Raw genomic sequence first — 21,848 nt, 5'->3', positions numbered from 1 at the left:
AGCAGACAGATGAATTTCATGATCGGTGATACAGTAGAAGGAACGGTGCAGTAGCTTCCCTCTTGTTATGCAGTGAGGTGTACTGAGCTGTGAAGTGTCTGTGCACTGTTGAGGTATGCTGGGGGGTAAACTGGAAAACACTGGAGGTGAGCTCTTCAGATCTAAATGAAAACAGGCTGATTTTAACCATAAATCATCTTTTAGATGAAAAAAAACCTTTTGTGTTGATGTTGTAGGTGTGGCCTCCTTGTTGGTATGATCAACCACCATATGCTGATATTAATCCATCCCCACCACACCGCGGTTAGCTGTGCCTGTATCATATACATGCTTCTCAGGATGATTAATTGTCAGAGCATTTTGGAGTCACTGCAGTTCTCAACAACAGGCTGAGATAAAATCTTGGTATGTTCTGTAGTCAGCAGTTGTTTTCTACAGTGGTTCCACTCATTGTAGGGGTAAGATGTGTAAGATTAACTGGATAGTAAAAGCTCTTAAAATACACATTTTTGTTAGATGGTAGACAGATGGGGTGGGTGATGCCTCCATCGTGTGTGCTGTAGTCACAACAATAAGCCCCCAGTCTTTAGTCTCTTTATGTAATGATTGACCTTTAACATTTTTATTTATACCATTACACTACAAGGAAAACCTGCATCTTTTTCAGCTACGTATTTGATCCTACCATGAAATGCAGCACACATGTTGACTGATAGGTAAATGTCAGCCTTTGTAATCTTACCTGGTTTATAATGAGCATAACTGCTATGCGTTGTCATAGTTTTTGATTTGACCATGTGTCTACTATTATTACTAGGTATTATTCATTAGCTGATCAACAGAAAAAAAATGCTTCACAGAATTTGTTTTGTTAAATTTGACCAAAACATGGCAAGGTTTCCAGAGTGCATTTCAGTTTCTTGAAATCATTTTCTATTTTGCTTTAATCCTTTTAATAATTTTTGTTGCCATATTGCATCATGACTGTATTTATACTTTTTTGTTGTGCATACCAGGCAAACATTCCTATGACACAAAAAAATCTGAAATGAGATACCTCTTCTCCCCATATTAGTATTTTTCTTTAAAATTCAGTACTGGATTGTAGGCCTTTGTTGTTTTCTGGCCTTTGTTAATGCCAGAATTGTTTAAAATCTTTGAGTTCATTAAAATTAAAACCTTCATTATTGATGCCCTAACAAAAAATACACAGCTGTAAATGTTAAAAGTCCCTGTGGTAGTGCTCTGTGTTATAACAAAGATGGCAATGTGATTATCATTGTCCTCACTGTGAGCCTCCAGTGAATACAGCACAATAATCACAGCAAAGCAATCTCTCAAAGGACTGTCAGTAGTTGTGCCCTTACGTTTTACAGTAGCCTGAAGGAGCAATAGTTTGCAGATCGCTGATGACTTTACCCTACCACCGCTGTCACTGGAATAATTAGTCTCACAAATAAACCCTTGGCAACAAGAAAAATACTATTTTTTATCTGTCTGTAATTTATCTCGATCAATTTAGCCCTGAGCCTCTATACAACACCGCAGGACTGCTAGAAGTGACAGTGGCTGTGCTCATGGAGTGATATAAAATCCTAATATAGAAAACGTTCATGTAGCTTATGGTTTAACATCCTCTCAAACCCCTGGTACCTCTTCCAAAGTCGGATCCCATGAGCAGTAATGGACCATGTAGTGTGTAATGTGTGCATTACAGAGACCAGAACTTCTCGCCTATGTTGTTCATGTGCTGCTAATTTACATCACGGTGGGTTTAAACCTACTGTTGCTCGTAGTGAAACATGACAGGAACATTGGCAAAGCTACTGATCACATGAAGTGCTGTTACATTACCTATGTATCTAAAAGATGTGTTTTCCTTTGCAATTCCCATTATCATATTCATGTGGTCTCCCTGCAGAAGAGAAGCATGTAGCATAAAATGTAGCAACACTACCTGTGTTTGGTATCCTAATTTTTTTTAAAGTTCTGTTACATTGCCAAACACTATGATTGAATGTGACCATTCATTCATTTTCTCTAACCGCTTCATCCGCTTGCGCGGATGAAGCTGGAGCCTATCCCAGCTGACTTAGGGCGTGAGGCGGCGGAAGCTCCGGGCGCGACGCCAGTGCACCGCAGAGCTACAGAGAGACGCAGACAAACACGCACGCACACACTAACACCTATGGGTAATTTAGAACGGCTAATAAACCTGAAGCACATGTTTTGGATGTGGGAGGAAGCCAGAGAATCCAGAGAGAAACCATGCAGACACAGGGAGAACAAACCCAGAACCGCCTTGCTGTGCAGCGACATCGCTACCCACTGTGCCACCTTGCCACCCGCTAAATTTTTTTTTTAAATTTAATTTTATATACTGGTTTGATCCCCGAAGGGAAATTAAGAAAGCACACTCTAGCTACTGATTACAAACGCATGCATACATATTTGTGAGTACAGGCCCCTGTATCACACACACACACAAAGGGGCCTGTAGGCATGCAGGGGAGGTAGAGTGGCAGGCAGCTCCTTCTTGGTGCGCCTCAAATGAGCAATTTGTAAAGGGGACGGCACCTTGCTCAAGGGTGCCTCGGCAGTGCTCCGGAGATGAGCTGACACCTACCACTGTTAGCTCACCTCCGGGTATTTTTGGGGGGGCGGGAGCGGGAATCGAACCGCCGATCTTAAATCATAGGACGACCCGCTCTACCGCCCGCTTTACCACTGAGCCACTGCCGCCCCAATGTGACCATACTTTCCATATATCTTGAGTGTATGACTGGCATACACTCAAATCTGTTTTTTTCCACTGGTGTTGCACATATCAGTGCATAACATATTGCTTTTTATAATTTATCCTTTTAAGATGTACATTTATGAATTTAGTTTTAACTCTGGCATAGGCCTCTTCCCAGTCTTTCTCTAAAATTTCAACTGCATGTCTTTTTTCCATGTATACAAAAAAACAATGTCAACAGGTTGGGAAATTGTTGTAATTCTATTCCTTATCATAATTTATTTCTGATCTGATGGTATTTTAAAAATATTTCCCATCATGACTAAATTTGGAGCTCAGCTCGTCAGGGACAAATACATATAAACACTGTAAATATTTATTGACATAAATATTTATTAGGCTTCGGGCTGAGATGAGAGGAGCTGCATCATGTGCGTCAGCTGAGACTAGCACAAAAACTTAGCAACAGATAGTCTAGCTCTGTACAACGGTAAGCACATTCTCGTAACATTGAGATGAGGAAATATCTTATATTGTGACATGTTTGTTTAATCCACAAAAAAAGAAAAAAAATAGAAAGTGCCGACTCTAGAAAATTACTGTTGTCAACCAAAAAAGATAGAAAGGTTAATCAGTAAGCTTTCAGACTTGTTGTTTTCCAATTTCCAGTGTCCCAATTCTGAATGCACCATAGCGGTACAACAGGGCCTGACTCATTTTGAAGAATTCTTCTTCTTTTCATTTTGTGTTGGTGATGTTTTGATTTTTCATGCAAAGCAGAGAACATTAGCAAAAAGGACATCCTTCACAACCCGAGGACTTAAAGTGAATCATCTCAGTTTCTTGTGTTGATATAATGTGACACATTTTTTATTCCTGTGGGGAAATTTGTTTTGAACTTCATGCAACTGACAGAAATTGGTAATAATGCGTACAGAGTGAGCCTGAACATTCATACATGTCACATTTATATGAATATTGGTACATTCCCTGTGGTCAGTGTTGCACAGGTGACAACATAGTATTTACCACCAAGGGTAAATAGTAACATTTTGCATTGACCCTGTGGACAGCCTTTGTGTTAACAGTGTTTTTTGAGGATATTATTAGACATAAGCAGTCATGAATGGTTGCCCCAAATTGGACTCTTCATGGTGATATAACGATATAAAATATTACAATATACACATGTAGAATACATTTTTAATGAAAATTTCTGGATAAATGTCTGTCATTAAACAACATCTTCTACCACAACGGTTTTCGAACAAATTATATTAGTCATAATTACTGCTATAATTACCGCTCCTACTAATATAGCTTTAACTAAGCCCAACTGCAGCGCATTTACATTACAGTGTTGCAGCGTTTACTCAAACTATTTGAACTACACAGGTTTTATTACAACTTGACTAATCATAAGCTCAACAACCATGTCAGTGAATACAGGAAGGCAACACACATGTGCTTTGTGACAGAGAGCTAAGAACAGGAGCTGACAGCGCTCAATCTTGCCATCATAATTCTTAGTCAAAAAGAAGACAAGCGAATTGAGACACAGCTTCACATCAGCCCAGCTAAGGGCTCCAGCAGCCAACTTAGCTTACATGCTGACTCCAGCTACATGTTTACAATACAGATGGATGAATGCTATAAATCATGTTATATTATTATTCACAGTAAGAAATTAAAAAGATGAATTCCCCAAAAAGTCAAATTATAAATTACATGAAAAAAACAAATAAAACAAAACAAAAGACTGTTTCTTGATTTGAGATGTCACAAGCTTGGTACATTTGGAACCATATTGTATAATATTTTGTAATGCAAGTATTATAAATTTGCTTTTTTGTCAGATGTCACTTAGTTTTTTGCTTGTGGTTGTGTATGTCTGTGTGTCTGTGTGTGTGCATCACATAATTTGTTCCTTTTTTTTCAGTGCCTATACAGAAGCCTACAACGTGTGCTCAGTGGCTGTCTCTCGAGAGGCTGCTTCAGTTGGTGAGAAAAGGGGAGAGATGAAGGGTGAAGACCAAGGACGTACCTCAGAGGAAGAGGATGGAGGTGCAGTGTGGAACTATGAAAGACAGGTTAGTTCTTACAAATCTAAATTTGGTTTTGAGGAAAACAACTGTTTCATTTGCTTCAGAAGTTTTGATTCCCTTTGTTTTCTTTCATAGAACTTTCAAAAATTAAACTTCATAATTATTTGATTTATGGTTAATTTTTTCTATTGCTATTATTTTTTCCTAATGTGAAATATTTTGTATTGTTTGTTTCATTTGAAAGCACAGCTCTTACCTTTTTTAAAAGGCGGAAATTAGACAAAACAAAATAAAATAGGAATGTTTCTCACCTTGACAGTCTGCCCTCATAAACCAGAATTTTAATACAGATTAAGGTAATTTAATGGCTACTATAATGATGTTCTTATCATTTAATTTTTGATTGTCACTGGGAAATGGTGTGTAGAGGGGGAAAAAATCAATATTTGCTGAGCTGCTTCCAAAATAACTCTTCCAACTTCCAAGGTTATTAAATGTAAATAACATATGAATTTATTCCCAGGCTGATGGCCGATCCAGGGCCTTTTACATTGCAAAAGAACTGGTGGATACAGAGAGATTGTAAGTGTGTGAAAACATTTTCCTTACAAAACATCTTTGCCTATTTTCATTTCCTTTATTTTCCTGTTGTATTGTAAAATTATTTTTCTGTTCTCAGACATGTGAAAGCTCTGAAGCGCTTGCAAGAGGTAAGTGACATATTCTGATTCTTTCTAAGTTAACTATAGGAATGTCATTGTTATGTATAAACCTAGATTTTCTCTATATGATGGAATTACAGTAATTTCTGTGATAGCAAAAAACTGCAGCAGTCCCTCTGTGCTTTGTAGGGCTGAGGTTACAGAATAATCGGTTTGATGGCACACTGACCTGTAATGGCAATATTTAACGTGACTTCTTAATAGGACTAGCTGTTAAAGATCCCTAAGATTCAGCACATCAGTTGGACCGTTGTTGGAGGAGATGGAGATGCCTTGTTTGATTGTGTGAACTTTGGCGATAATTTTGGTGATGATCACGTGATGCCGCCAGCCCAGCACATCTTCAGTTGTTTGCCCCAACGTCAATTACAACAAGACATCCTCTGCTGAGGTTGGCCCACCACAGGATGATCAGACCTGGGTGTGTGGCAGACGGTGGCACCATGTGGTCATTTGGAAGCCCATGCTGCATCTTTATGTTTCAGTGACTGCTACATTCTGCTGCAGTTGCAAGTTCTCTAATTGCCCTCCGTTGAGCCTGCCCTCTAATCCCTACCTCTTTCAGGAACCTTGTGGTGGACCTGGCTACAAAGCCTCTACAGCCAACCTCCACTGGCCACACCATCACGTTCCAGCCCTGCCCCTCTGCCTGAGCTGCTAAATTATTATATCGCAGTCTCTTCCGTTCAAATGCTTCGTCAATTGGTATCTAGGCTAGCCTTGCAACCCACCAAGATGTGTTTTAGGATCACTGGGGCTGCACACTTGGGATGGGCTGAGTCCTCTCCATACCAGACACATAGATTGGTTGGAGAGGGCAGGACATCATATGTGGCTCTGATGATGAAGCTTATCCTGTTGGACTCCATGCTCCACAGATCTCTCCATGTAATGTTCCTCCTATCCACACCCTCCCACTTCATCCAGCAGCCTTGCTGGGCTTGGGAGACTGCTGTGGCACACCTGGCTGCTTCCTCCTGGTGGTGCGCTTCTTCCACCATTATGTGCCGACATTTAACTGGAGTAGCTTTTTTCCAAGTGGCTGTTGTTGTTTCCAATCCAAGGCCACCTCTACCATGTTGGACATGCCCCACGATATCCCGGTGTCTGAGGGCAGTCTTTGCCACCGCAACTGCTGCAGGTGGTTTTCATTTCCTCCCCGTTGCTTGGTTTGGAGCAGGGCCTCTGACACATGGATCCCAGGACTCAGTGAGAGTCATCTCCAGCCTTGATTTGGCACAATTGAACTCCTCCACCAAGCTTGATATTGGTAGGGAGAAAACTCCATTACCATAAAGACCTACAGTATGTTACTAAGGCATTTCGGCAGACCAAGCCACTTCCTCACTTGCACACTGACCAGTCTCTCCAGCCGATTGGCATGGGATAGTGTGACCTCGTAGATGGACATTGGCCATATGAGATGGGACAGCAGCCTGAACTGAATGCGCCACAGTTTCAGATTTCCAGGCAGAGCCGTGCTGTTGATCTGCTCGAGGCCACTGATGGTATCCTGCTTGAGTTGCTCCAACTGCTTCAAGTCCTTGAGCTCTGCGCTGTACCAGCACCCAAGGCTTTTGATAGGCTTCTCCAGAACTATTGGTATTGACTTGTTGTTAGCATGGAACCTCACATGATCAACAATGGTAGTTACATGTACTGTAAACTCACTACCATATGTGTTCTCTCGCTTATTAGACAAAAGTCATCTAACCACAATTGTGTCTTAGCTCTGCATGCAAATACATAAAGTTGTATCTCCCCAAGTATGCCTTGCAACATCACATCGTTTATTACTTGAATTAGCTTAAAAAATGCTCTGTTTGCGCCTCAGCATTTTGTTTGACTAAACATGTTCCACATTTTAACTCTCAAACCAGGGATAAAGGCTGAAGGCATTGCAACAAGGTAATTGTTGTACAGAGCTGAGCTGCAGCACTAAAAACTGAAACAATAGTCTATTTTGATGTTCCTCAAACATGTATTTCTTCTAATGACCAGCAGGGGACAGCACCATTGTTTAAAAGAATTAATCTGATTGTTTTTAATTTCCCCAGAAAATGACGCCACTTTTCCCTTGATTATTTAACCAATTAATTTAACCAACCATTTTCCAAACAAGTTCATTACTTTAGGTATTAGTTCAAATGTTTTTCACAATGTTCTTTTCATAAATTGTAGTCCCATTTAGATTAAAATTAATGATAAAGCTTTTGGGTGTGGCTAATTTTTGAGAGGCCACAAGATACTACTGTAGAATGTCCTGTGTTCCCAGCCCAGTCAAGGTAGAGCAATCAATAGAGGAAGACAAACGTCTGTCTACATGTCGTCACTTCTTAAAATCCAGGACTGCAATGGCCATAATGTTAAATCTGACAGTTCAAAATACTAGTAGGCAAAACAATAGGTGATGTCACAGTGACACCGTGAAAGTAATAATTACCTTATTTGATTTGATTTGTGTTTATTTGAAGAAATGTTGGAATGCAGAATCCTATTAACTTAGTCTGAGTGTGATCCTGAGCATTACGGCTCATTTCCAGGAACATTTGCTCCATGCCCATTCACCTCAAACATATATGCAACATTGGCGTCTCACTGCTCCTCTGAGATGGTTCGTGATTTTCTGCATTACTTACAAGCACTTTAGCAGTAATAATGAGATAGAAGAAGTGCTGCCCTCTTGCTTCCATTTGTTGATTTAATCCCTGTGGTGTGGGGATAAAACTAGTGACTGAGACCACCACATCCCCCTGCATTCTTATCAGTGGTGAGATTTCTTGATGTGATAGCTCACATAGCCCCATCTGTCAGATATTATCTTGTTAATGCAGAAGATGGAAGGAACAGGAGAGAAATGCTAATTTTCATAGCACTTTGAATACAAAACATGATAAATAACACAAACTCTGTGTGTGTGTGTCTGTGTGCCAGGTTTTTCAGGAAGCAGTGAGGGCAGCTCATGGGAACGAAGGAGAACCTTTCTTGGATGAAGAGAGGCTTCGAGAGATTCTCAATGAGCTGCCTGATGTTTACACCCTGCACTGCAAAATCCTCAACGAGCTGGAGGATAGACTCCGACACTGGTGAGACGCATACACCAATCCATTACTCTTAATGCCAAGTTTGAATATACTAAGAAGACATTAATTCTCCCGCCTCACTTCCGAAGAGTGCAAATATGAAAGCAGCCCCAAACACATTGCATGTAACCTAAAGACTGATTGGTGCATGTTTTCCAATCTTCTCACCTGTTTCTCCATTCAGGGATGAAAGCCAGACGATTGCCGATGTCTTCTTGTCCAAAAGAGCAGAGTTTTTGGCTTTTACCACTTACATTGGCCACTATGATCGCAGTATGACCCTGCTGGAGGACAGCTGCCGAATTTCCCCTGCCTTTGCAGCTATTGTTCACCGGTTTGAGGTCAGACTTCCAGTTCTTGTCTAACTCTAAATTCAAAATAAACAGCAGATGATACAGTCCATTAGTGTAGATACAGTGTGGAAAATCCTCTCAAAATCACTATTGTTAAAATGTTCACCTCATCCTGAGCTCTGTCAGCTGAAAATTTGGACACCCAGAATTCTCTGGCTGTCCAAATCTCATTTCATCCATCGAGTTTATTGCTAATGTATTTCTTTTTGCGTATTTACATGTATGTATGCACATGACTTCTGATACTCTCACTGGGTTTTCATAAATATGCAAAAAAAACAAAAACATGAGCACTGGGAGCAAATGGAATAGTAGATTTTTTTTTATATGAAGTCACGTTAGTCAAGGCAATGAAAATTTACAGGGATTAAAGAGTTTATTTTGTGTTCATGACAGAATGGAACAGACTTGAACAAGTTATATAATTTTTTTCACAATTACTTTTATATTTAAGTAAATAAAATGAACTATTTGTCAGTGTTAAACAGCATTGTGCACTGTGTTTGTGTGCAGATTATTATTATTTCTTTTTTTGCTTTGCTCATTAAATGGAGCATTAAAAAAATAAAAATAAAAAAAAACCTTGGTGACTCATCAAAGCACAATGACTTTACCTTCAGTTGAAAAAAATCTTTCTGGTGTTATGATACCAATTTAATGGCTTCACTCAACAGACATTTTGCCAACACACAGGAATCTCAGATGCATACTATTTTATCCAGAGGTCGGGATTTGGGCACAGTGTTAGTTAATTGTATTAAAATGTGCATCTCTTTATATGTAGGTATAGTTTTATGTCAGTAAAAGTAGTCTGAAATTATTAGCAGTAAAATAAAACTAAAAAGTAAATGAAACTAAAAAAAATACAAAAATCAAAATTCATGCACATCGATGCTAAATAAAGTTTCCTTTATTTAAGAAAACAATTACACAAAACATGATGACAAATGCGCGCAATGACAAACTTGAAGCTTGCTTTGTGTTTTCAGAGACACACTGGAAGTGTGTGTGGGACAAGTCTGTGAGAGGCCTTGTGACTAAAACTAAAAGATGCAAACCTTTGAAAGGTTAAGCAAAAAGCAGACAGCTAGGTGATTAAAACTTGTAATTAATTTTAAAAAGCAACCACACAGAGTTATTCGCTGTTAAAAGAAGCTGTAATGACACCCAAAGGAAAAACGTAAACTGTTCGTTTAGGTGTACACTTGGTATGATGCAGAACAACAATGAAACACTCAGTGTCTCTTTTAAAACAGGGGAACCTTAAAATTTGCATAGTTTGCATTTCCCAGCAGCTTTTTCCAAGCTCCACAGCACATCCAGACAATGCACTTTAGTGAGGAGTTATAATTAGGCTCAATTAAATTACCAGACACGAGAGAGCATTTTTCACACCAGTCAGCCATATAAGCTATTAAAGCTAATATGTTTGGAATATGAAAAGATCAGTATAGAAGAACAGACTACAACAGTATACCTGACAGTTCAATGGGGAGATTTCAGCATCTGTTCAATATCAAATATTAAATTTACAATTGCATATTATCCAGGCAACAAAAAAGTTTTCACTGTTTTCCCTCCAGTTGATAGACCACAGAGGAGATGTTTTTGCAGAGTTTGATCCAGGAGCATTCATGTTCATTCTACATCAGTATCATATCAGTACTGTGATGCACATATGTGTCTTTACATTATTTGCCTCTCATCTCTTCAAGTGAAATTGATTAACAATTTATAATTTGGAGTTTTTAAATGGGAAACTGTTGACAGAATTCTTTGAACAAGAGAGATTCATTCATTCACCTTCAGTATCCGCTTCTTTGTTGTCGTGGGTCGCGGGGTTGGTGGAGCTTATCCCAGAGGACTGGGGAGCATGAGGCCAGTGCACCGTGGAGCCTGAACAAGAGAGATATTAATAGTTATTATCAATAATAGATGAATGCCATTATTGAAAAATAATATGTCAATGCATACACTTTTAACGCATAACTATCTCTGCACATGTACACATTTTACAGTGAGTGTGTTATTGGCCCATAACATATTTAAATTAAGAGTCCTGTACGTAGTTTTAGTTTAACTTTTGAACATTTTTTACTTTGCCTTTTATTAACAGCAATCCCTTGACTTTTTTATTTAATCTGCCATGTTCACTGGATGAGACTAATTTGGATTGCTATAGTAAAGATGATTATATTGAGCAGCAGTGATGCAGTTACAATGCTGAATTTGGTTTATTTGTCTCAGCAGCAGAGTTCAGCTGGTGAGAATGTGTCTTTAAAACATCAGCTCCTGAAGGTGGTTGTACGTGTGGCGCAGTATCGCATGCTCCTGACCGGTGAGTGTCATGTTATGCAGGACAGAGTATTTTCTCTTAACAATGTTTTCTTTTTTTGCCATAGCTTCTATCAACTCCCCTTGTACATTCAGTTTGTCTCATCTCTCTTACAGATTACCTGAACAACCTCTCCCCTGATTCTAAGGAATATGAAGACACCCAAGGTACCAAAGTAGGACAGTGTGAACAAAAGATGTTCTCTCCTTTATCCACAGGAGAGCCTCTACAGCGTGTTTGTTGCTCTGTGTTTATAGAGAATTTATTTGTTTACCTCAGATAAGAGAAAAAGCCACAAGAGAACCAATTTAGATCTTTAGTTTGTGGTAGTATGGCTGTCATTTCACCTCTCATCTGTTTAGAGAATGTAAAGTGTAATTCATGACAGGAACAATTGCAGCAACTCTGTCTCTTATGTCCAATAAGGGAGCAACCTCAGTCCGCCTTATAGACCCATCCAGGCCTCTGACTCATGTGTTTTATGTTTGGTGACTTTATATACAGACAAAAGCACAAAGAAGCATCTCATTAACTATGATGCATTCTTGTTTTATTTTTCAGTTGTCAAATAACAAGATACTGAACATTAATACAGCAGAAATTATCTATTTTCTATCTAGAGATGTAGTGAAGGAATAGCATCCAGAACACTTACTGAACACTCATTATATACAGTATATAATGATAATGTGTGTATGTAATACTGTTGCTTTGAGCAGCACACCAAAGAACTGTTTACTGTGACTTTAATACAAAGCATCTTTCATGGTTCCTCTTTCTGTTTTTATCCAATCAGCTGCTGTGGCAGCTGTGTCTGACATTGCAGATCAAGCAAATGACAGCTTAAAAGATGGGGTAAGTGCCAGGTGCTGGTGTTTATTACATTAAGAATTATAGATGTCATTATTAGCCTAAGCTTTAGCCATCATTGAAATTGACGGAAATCAACTCCCTGTAACATTGAGATATTTCCTGCTCAGTCATCCACCCAAACTTAAACAGATTACTTAAGAGAGGAAGTTGAAATGCTTCATGAATGAAAGTAACATCACTTCTCACAGAATAGATTAATTAAAGGTGTAAAGGAAAAAATAAGACATAAGTCATTCCCTCTTTTTTTTAAGCTGACTCAGCATTCAAATGATCATATTCACATTTTTGCGTCCAGATCAGCTTTTTCTGCATTGCAATATAGATTGTTAATTTTCTATCCATACTCACAGCATTTTTGTTTGAAAGAAATTCTGATTGCGTAACAATAATATGTTGGGGTTTTTTCACACCTCCTCGCCTCTTATGTTAAATCTCTCGCTAGTCCTGATTTAGTTTGTGACAATTTAACTAGAACGATACTAGGGAACATGCCTCTGCAACTATTTGAATATTTCAAGATTATGAATCTTTACAAACATTCTAACTAAGTATCAGCAATTTATTACTTTCATTGTTGATATGATAGCAAGTTGGTATAATATTTAACCTTCAAGCACTATTTTACACACAGCCTCATACATCCACTGGAATTACCTCGTCTCTAGTGGTTACATACAGTTCTTTGAGTCCCATACTGGTCATTGGCTTGATCACAGAAGAACAGTATATGACATGTCTGCAGATCCAGGTGATACAGTAACTATGTCTAAAAGCAGAGGGAGCCATGAAAATGTCAAAGCAGAATAAAACTGCATATAGTGCTCAGTCATTTTTCCTTTTATTTTGGTTTCTCTTGTGTCCCAGGAGAACTTGTTGCGCCTGGTCAACATAGACTACAGCATTTGTGGCCAAAGGGACCTGCTGCAGCCTGGCCGGGTATGATTCTGTCTGACTCTCTCTGACTCTGCAACATTTTTTTCTGTCTGCTGACTACCAGCTCACCCTGTCTGCTCTGCAACACCCCTAATTTGCCCTTAACATAATCATTCAGCTGAGAATCCCCTACCTGCCTGCTATTAAAAACAGCAGTAATTACAGCAGTTACCAGCAATGTGTCATGACTGTGAAGTTTATCTCTTTTCATTAATCAGGTCTTTGTGAAAGAGGGAACCCTGATGAAGGTCAGCAGGAAGAGTCAACAGCCTCGCCATCTGTTTTTGGTAAAAGCCACTTTTAATTTGTAGCCTATAAACTAACAGATACAATCAATTGTCACACAGAACTTTGTTTACATTCTGTATATACATACGCAGATATACAAATATATAGTAGTTTGAATGTTCTCCCCGTGTTTACATGTGGTTCTCTCCGGGTTCTCCGGCTTCTTCCCACCTCCAAAAATATGTGCTTCGGGTTAATTGGCTGTTCCAAATTGATCGTAAGTGTGAGTGTGTGTGTGCGAGTTTGTCTGCGTCTCTGTGTGGCTCCGTGGCACACTGGTGTCGCACCCGGAGTGACCCCCGCCTCACATCCAGCCAGCTGTGATAGGACCCAACTCCCTGCGACACGCTACAGCGGACGAAGCGGTTAAGAAAATAGATGGAAGGATGGATAAACATATCTATAAACATATGTATGAACAAACATGTGTATATGCAGTAATCCCTCACTTAGTCGCATTTCAAGATGCACGGCTTCATCTCATCGCAGATTTTTAGTAGGTAGTCACGTGACACTGTACGTGCATGCTGTTGGCTGACGGCATCCGGATGGTGTCGGACTGTGTTCCGAGACTCACAGAACGCAGCACGCTTCTGTGAAATACAAAGGTGCTTTAAATAGTCTATAAGAGTGTGGGAAAAGGTAATACAGATAGAAGGTGGTTTAACATGAGTATGGGGAGAGTTCATAAATGTTTAAATTACTGTAAATAATAAAATAATTAGTTTGTTGCTATATTGCGTAACTTCGTTTTTCACGGGTGGTCCTGGAACTCATTAACCGTGAGTAACGAGGGATTACATAGAGAGAGAGAGAGAGAGAAAGACATAGAAAGAGAGAGAAAACATGCACTTTAGACACGTTTGTATAATGTGTAGAATGAAGTGTTTTGTCTCTAGTGTTTCTGTGTCCAGATTAGTTTTCTGACAGGATTTTTATAAATGCTGACTTCTTTGCTGACAGCAAAGGGAATGTCAGCACTAACTCTTATGAACTGAAAGATCCATAAACACCTGTAAATTTTTATTACTTTAATTCTGTCTGCTAAATATCAAACGTGCCTTCAATATGAGTATAGAGAATTTCACCTGACTAATATAATGCTGTAGTAAACAGGGAGCAGAATGTGGAGGGAGGGCAGAAGTAACTGATTACATTCATTGCAGCCAGATCAATCCAATGTTATTCTTATCATGAAATAGAGAGTGATCTGAAGAGGCAGAGGACACCCTGACTTAAATATTTAGTTTATAGACAGAAGTTGAAACTTTACAATGAAGAGAGGCTAGAAATTAAACACCTTGACAAGAACATCCATAGAGCATCGTCAAAACCCACTGCTCTTACCTCCTGTTGTGTTTTCAAAATATGTGTTCTGGGTCAGACACTAAAAGAGCTCATAAATGCCTCTTCTGGAGGAATGCAGGTAATCATTGCTGTGTAACTTCATCAAGCCCATTAATTCACCCAGACGGGAATGATGTGTTATCAGATATTATTAATATTAAAGACAGCATAATAAAGTTGGCAAGTGCTGGCAGTCTTATAATAAGATTACTAAAACACACAGACAGTGAGTGATGTGATTTACTAGAAGAATAATAATGCAGGAAGATATCATCTTTGATATCTATAAAGTGAAGCATCCTAATTGTATATGGTCATAAAAATTGAGGGTGGAGGTGTCTTATAGCTCCAATTTTCATGTCAGTAATTTTCTAACTTGATCTTCTGCATTACATTATGCAAATATTATTCACTAATCTTTAAGATTTTTTTGAGAAAGTTTCTGATTCACACACTTGACATGCACACACGTACCCAAAAATCTGCCCATACACAGAACAAGAAAGCCCATTCCACTATTGAACACCCATTTTATGGAAGGAGATGATAGTAACAAGCATAGAATACTGCAATGGGGGCGGTGTATTTGGAAGGTTTTTGGATTGTCATTATTAATGAAAATACAATCCGTATTAACTGCACATATGAAAAAAAACACTTTTTGAAGGTAAATAAGTACAATCTTCAAACTTTCTCAAATATCAAAAAAGCAAAAGCACTGCTCCAGTAGATGGAAGAGGTGTACGTAATGCTTTCATGAATTTTTTTTTTGTAGTTTTGGAGTTATGTTGTTGATCGCTTCATCTATGATGAATCATCCCATTTCCCCATCACTATCTTCATCTTTCCTTCTTTTGTGCTGGAGATAAGATACATGTAGTTTAATGTGATTGTTCTTTACATTCTATTGAATTAGAACTGCATGAACTGAGAGAAGTTAGGTTTTATATGAGTGTGTAGGGCCTTTTGCTGGACAATCTCCACACACACACACACACACACACACACACACACACACACACACACACACACACACACACACACACACACACACACACACACACACACACACACACATCAGTGATGAAGCCTGAGTTTTCAGATCGTTGTAATATTTTATCGTCTTCTTTTGACATGGCTTTCTGATTAACTTGAACTTGTGTGTTCTGGATATCCGGGTATACCATGAATAATGAGTGTTTCCTCTGTTTCACTGATAGATGAATGATGTGCTGCTGTATACCTACCCTCAGCAGGATGGAAAGTACAGGATGAAGAATACTCTCCAACTTATTGGCTTGAAGGTCAGAGCCTTTCATTAAGTTGTTTAGTGCTTACCGGTAAATGTCACTTTGATTTATTCCCATGTTTCCCCCCCAACTTCCATATAAATATATACACTACATAAATATTCATTTACTTATTAGCCTTTATTTAACCGGGAAATATCACATTGAGATTAAGAACCTCTTTTACAGGGGCGTCTTGGCCAAGCAGCAAATAAAATACAGTTAAGGACTACACAGTGAATATGCATATACGGTATTAGACATATGCAACAATTAACTGTTGAAAAAAATTAAATTTACAAGCAGATTACGAAAAACAAGTGCAAGAAGTCATCCTCAAAGAAATTAACGCAGTCCTTCAGTCAATGATTCCATGAATGAGGTGCAGAAAACGAAAGTCCTATGACCCATTTCTGTTTGGGTACAGAGAGACTAAAGATAAATATCAGAATTTCCTTTCTCAAGTAATGTAAAAATGTAAACTGGCCAAACCTCAAGCATTGCCTTATATATAAACATTTACCAATGGCCAATCCTGTTGGCCACAGCAGGCCATCCTACCCAAGAGCACAACTGAGAGTGGTAAGTTGGTGCTTTACATTTGGTAATAAACCTCACAGAAACATAACTGACATTGTCCACCATCTGAAGCCATTGAGCAGAGGTACTCAAGTATAAAACATGTCCATAATCTAATACTGATTAAAAAAAAAGGTGGAAACAGCAATCTGCTTCACTGCAATAAAAGAAAAACATGGCTTTTTTTGAAAATAAAATCTCAGCTTCAGCCTCAGTTTCTTTGCAAGTTTTTCCACTTGTGACTGAAAGTGAGAGAGCCATCAGTCATCACACCCAGGTGTTTATACAGATGAATCATCTCTATTTCATTTCCCTCAAGAGTGGTCAATAAGGGAACATTTGTGGAGATTTCATTGATTTGGAAAACATCATGTATTTTGTCTTTTCTGCATTGAGAATCACTTTCAGGTTAGTTAATGAATGGTGAACAGTAATGTAAAACCATCTGCAGAGATTCTGTGGCCTATTCAAAGGTTGATTCACAGCAGTAAATAATTGTGTCATCAGCATAAAGGTTCAAATTAGTGTCTGACACACGTATGCCCAGATCATTTTTACAAATAATAAAGAAGAGGGGGCTTAATGTACAATCTTCTGGCTCCCCCTTGTGGACAGCAACAGATTCAGAGAGCAGAGCAGTATGTTTAATGCACTGAGTCCCATCACTGAGATAGTTTTATTTTCTGAGAGTCCTGCTTGAAGGAATCTAAATGGTCAACTGAGTGAAATACTTTAGGAAAATATACAAAAATAATGCGCAATGTTGTGGCTTATCAGATGCAACCCTAGCATCATTTTTTACTTTCACTGCAGCACTACAGTAATTGCATTATGTTTTTGATATTTTGATAATAGTATTGGAATATAAAAACATTTATTCGATTACTCACAAGAGCGTGGATAATACCTTCTAATTTTATGGTGTTCTTTGTTTTCATGACTATTCACCGTAGATATTCACTGAATTTATCAAACCTATGAGTGAACATGTGGAATTTTTTAGTGAACAAAAAAATGTGAATTTTAGATTCTTCAAAATAGCCACCTTTTGCTTTGATTACTGCTTTGCACAATCTTGGCATTCTCCCTGTGAGCTGGTTTTGTCACTTGTCATGGTTTTTCAACAGTCTTGAAGGAGTTCCCAGAGGTGCTGAGCACTTTGTCTTCACTATAACATCCATTTCATCTCAAACCATCTTGAATTGGTTAGGTCAGGTGACTGTGGAGCCCAGGTCATCTGACACAGCACTTCGTTACTGTCCTTCTTGGTCTGGTGTTGGTCTGTGTTTGAGGCCATTGTCCTGTTGAAATATAAATGATGATGCAATGATGCACAACAGATGGGATGACATGTCGCTGCAGGATGCAGTGGTAGTCGTGCTGTTCACTGTGCCTTCAATTTCAAATAAAATCACCCACTGTATCACCAGTAAAGCATCTCCTCCCCTTCCCCCCATCACGCTTCCTCCTCCATGCTTCACGGTAGGAACCTTTCCTGTGTTGCACAAAGATACGGCAGATGGAATCAACTATCTTAATTTTAGACTTATCATACCAAAGCACAGATTTACACTGGCCTAATGTTTATTCTTTGTGTTTCTTGGACCAAATTATTCTATTCAGCTTGTTCCTTTTCTTTGGTCGTGGTTTCCTAGCAGCTACTTGACCATAAAGACCTGATTCATGCAGCTTCCTCTGCACAGTTCATGTAGAGATGTGTCTGCTGCTAGAACTCCGCAAAAATTTGTAAAGCTGTCATCAAAGCAAAGTTGGCAATTTTGAGGATTCTAAACTATAAAACAATAAAACATTAGTTATCTCCCAATTTTTTGTTACCTACAGAATTCTGTATAACATGCTTCATAGTTTTGATATTGTCAGTGGAAATCTACAATGTGGAAAGTAATAAAAATAAAGAAATGTCATTGAATGAGAAGGTGTCTTGAGTGTGTGTGTGTGTGTGTGTGTGTGTGTGTGTGTGTGTGTGTGTGTGTGTGTGTGTGTGTGTGTGTGTGTGTGTGTGTGTGTGTGTGTGTGTGTGTGTGTGTGTGTGTGTGTCTATAACCTTTATATAGATAGCGGAAAATGTGAGAATGTGAGAATGAACAATATACTGTTTCTCCAACATCATATTGTAAATGTTTTCCTTTCTCTTTTTCTTTCCTGATGATTGTCTTGATTTTTACTGATTTTCCAGATCAGTAAACCCATCATAGAAAATGTCCAAAACGCGCTGAGGATTGAAGCAACAGACATCTCCATCACATTATCTGCAGGGTGGGTCATTCTGTATGATGTTCTGTTCGTAAAATGCTTACAGTCTAAGGATGCATTCTCACCCAACTCATTTGCTGCTGCAATTTTGAGACTGGGGGTGTTTCAGCCAAAAAGATTGGGTCTTTTGTTTGTATGTGAAAACAGAAAGTATACTTAAATGCAGCCAAAAAAAGATGATTGGGTCACTATGACATCCTGGTTTTGGTGTGACAGAAAATGAACTGCAGGACTTTCTGAAAATAGGTATGTTGTTTGAGCACAGTAATGAAAGCTAAACAATAAATCCATCTGGGAAATTGTGGAATTTTGTTAGAGAGCTGTGAGCAAAAATTCTTTAGTAACCACAGTCACAGATATACATGTCTGCAAGGGTATTTTTCTGATAAAATCGAAATTAAATAAACACTCTTTGTTTGTATCTTATCTGATTTACATTGATCCATTTAAAATGTTATGATCGCATAGTAAAAATTCCCAAACCACAGAAGGACAAGGAGCCTTCATATTCCTCTTATCTCTACCTCAGATGCATTAAAGTGCTGTCAGTCACCAAAGTTTGACTTAGCTGAGTGGATCCTGATAATAGCTGATAATGTAGAATGATCGTCGCCTACACTATCCAATCAGTGACTTCCGTTCCCTTTTCCATGTTTCATTTCAATTATTTTTGTATGGCATCGTTTATTAACATAAATTCCAATAGAAATTCAGAGTGTGGGTATTTCATTTGCAGATCTTTCATTGAAAGAGAGGACTGGTTTTATACCATAAGCCGCACTGTGACTGAACATACCCGAGGATCTGGTGGACTCAGCAGATGCTCAGAAGAGGTGTGGAACCCAGTTCGCCATCTGATTAGTCATTTATTATCACCATCAAACCTTGCAGTATTGTAAAGAATAGTTTGTCTATGTATTTGTTCCAGGCCAGAGACCGTCTGCGTCTGTCTCTTGGAGAAAAAGCTCCCACACTTGTTCCAGTGTCACAAGCGATGATGTGTATGAACTGTACTTCTGATTTCAGCCTCACTCTTCGTAGACACCACTGCTATAGCTGTGGAAGAGTGAGTGCCTATCTAATGGAATGTAAACTGTGCCTTTGACTGGACTATTCATTGTGCTGAACTTTCCTGTGATTTTTTATGCTGAAGTTATTTGTGTTGGATTTACGTTGTCTGATACAGATTGTTTGTCGGAGCTGTTCAAAGAACAGATATCCACTGAAATACATGAAAGATCGCATGGCCAAAGTGTGTGATCACTGTTACAACGAGCTAAAGAAGAGAGGTGGGAAAAACTATGCTTCCATATCAGTCTGTCAGTCAGCCCACTAGTTTTATAGCAGATACTGTTCTTATAATCAATTTGGATTACAGTAATCAAGTATCAGCCTAAGGACTACAATACAAAGGAACTCAAAAAAATATTTCAGAGGAAATATTTTCAAAATATTAAAACTGGAGTAAGTAATTCATGTACAATCAAACATTAATACTAAATGTAGATTATATATTATGATTACAACTAATTCTGGGTGAAGGATCATGTAACAAAGAAACACTGGCTGTGGTATTGGTTATAAACAATGAGGCTGCACAGTCAAACTGGTATTTAGTTTGTCAGCATGTGTTACAGTCGGGTGCCTGTCATCTGTTGTGGTTAAGAAGTATTTTCACATTTCTGTAGGAGATGCATCTGCACTGTCGAGTAAGACCAGTCCTCATTCAAATCGCTCCACTCGTCCTCTCTCTGCTGTGTTCCAAAACATCCATACTCCCAGCATTTGGAGACATCGAAAAGGAACCGTCTCCTTCAACCAGGTACCCCTGCAGCATTATACCTCCCCCTTTTTGTAGAAAGAAGTGTTAGCACTGATGACAAGTATGTCATGTTTGTAAATGACCAGTTATCTAACCCTGTCTGCTCCTGTGTTGTGCAATGAAGGTGTCAGAGGAAGGTTCCATTAGTGGCAGTCTACACCGCAGCAGGAAAAGCAAGAGGAGCTGGAAGCAACTCTGGTTCCTCTTAAAAGATAAGGTGCTTTACACCTATCGAGCCCAAGAGGTGAGGTGAACCTAAACACCACACATTCAAACATAAAACAGTGAGGTCTTCAGTTTTCTTGATATATTCCTGTATTTTTAATATTTTATTTTATTTTATATATTCATTTTTGTTCTGCTGATTAATTTTCTGTCTGCAGGAGAAAGTAGCCTCAGAAAGTCTACCTCTGCTGGGTTTTACAGTGAAGCTGCCTAACAAGCAAGAGGGAGAGGATGAAGTGTCCAACATCTTTCAGCTTTACCACAAAAACACTCTGTACTATACATTTAAAGCTGTGGACAACCACACCGCCCAGAGGTGAGAAGCATGCTCTATCAATAGCTAATTAAAAATTTTGAAAGATGTTGGCATTTCAAAGATTCATGTGCCTTCACACATGACAGTCATGCCATGCCTCACATCTGACAGCAAAAGTGATGGCTCATGCATGTGTGAAAATATATGCAAGTGACAAGAGAGGAGGTTGTGATCATATAAATCTACATACAGCCTGTTCCCTCCATATGAACTCTGCGTAACAAAAATTGGTTGCATTTCACCCAGAAGGCGTTTCCGAAAGAGTCCCTTATTGATGAGAGCGAATGGAGCTAAATGGACAAAAGTTTAGAACCTTAGTCATTAGCTTAAATTGTCAAGTATTATACACTAAAGATAGTTTGCCTTCACCTACAGATGATTTGTAATTCTTGATGGATATGCAAAGTGCAAACACAAGTCTAGTTTGCATTCTAGTTATCTTGTAAAGCTATGCGTGGACTGAGTTTAGAAAAACAAAAAGTTTATACAATTGCACTACTGTATATTTTTCATAAGAATTAATTATTAGATGATTTATTAGTACATCTAATAATTGTGCTTCGGAGGGCACCAGGGAGCAGAATGAGCGCTCCTCTATCTCCTCCTCCATCATGGACTCATCAA

At 38.7% G+C, this 21,848-nt stretch overlaps 1 protein-coding gene across 2 annotated transcripts in view; it reads left to right on the top strand.

Annotated features, from left to right (window-relative positions):
* Window positions 1-21,848, top strand: part of fgd5b (FYVE, RhoGEF and PH domain containing 5b) — a 29,922-nt gene that overhangs the window by 5,168 nt on the left and 2,906 nt on the right. For both annotated transcript variants that reach the window (XM_068316214.1, XM_068316212.1), the window contains 18 exons: window positions 4,680-4,830; window positions 5,309-5,367; window positions 5,465-5,495; window positions 8,442-8,593; window positions 8,775-8,931; window positions 11,194-11,281; window positions 11,395-11,445; window positions 12,075-12,133; window positions 13,016-13,087; window positions 13,303-13,371; window positions 15,940-16,023; window positions 18,785-18,864; window positions 19,598-19,694; window positions 19,790-19,927; window positions 20,048-20,150; window positions 20,550-20,683; window positions 20,808-20,927; window positions 21,067-21,224. In XM_068316214.1, the coding sequence (XP_068172315.1) occupies window positions 4,680-4,830; window positions 5,309-5,367; window positions 5,465-5,495; window positions 8,442-8,593; window positions 8,775-8,931; window positions 11,194-11,281; window positions 11,395-11,445; window positions 12,075-12,133; window positions 13,016-13,087; window positions 13,303-13,371; window positions 15,940-16,023; window positions 18,785-18,864; window positions 19,598-19,694; window positions 19,790-19,927; window positions 20,048-20,150; window positions 20,550-20,683; window positions 20,808-20,927; window positions 21,067-21,224 (1,803 nt within the window). The remainder of the gene's footprint in view (window positions 1-4,679; window positions 4,831-5,308; window positions 5,368-5,464; window positions 5,496-8,441; window positions 8,594-8,774; window positions 8,932-11,193; window positions 11,282-11,394; window positions 11,446-12,074; window positions 12,134-13,015; window positions 13,088-13,302; window positions 13,372-15,939; window positions 16,024-18,784; window positions 18,865-19,597; window positions 19,695-19,789; window positions 19,928-20,047; window positions 20,151-20,549; window positions 20,684-20,807; window positions 20,928-21,066; window positions 21,225-21,848) is intronic.

The sequence above is a fragment of the Antennarius striatus genome, chromosome 5 (assembly GCF_040054535.1).
Source record: "Antennarius striatus isolate MH-2024 chromosome 5, ASM4005453v1, whole genome shotgun sequence".
NCBI lineage: Eukaryota > Metazoa > Chordata > Actinopteri > Lophiiformes > Antennariidae > Antennarius > Antennarius striatus.
Note: the sequence above shows the minus strand (reverse complement) of the source record. Positions and strands in the feature narration are given on the sequence as shown.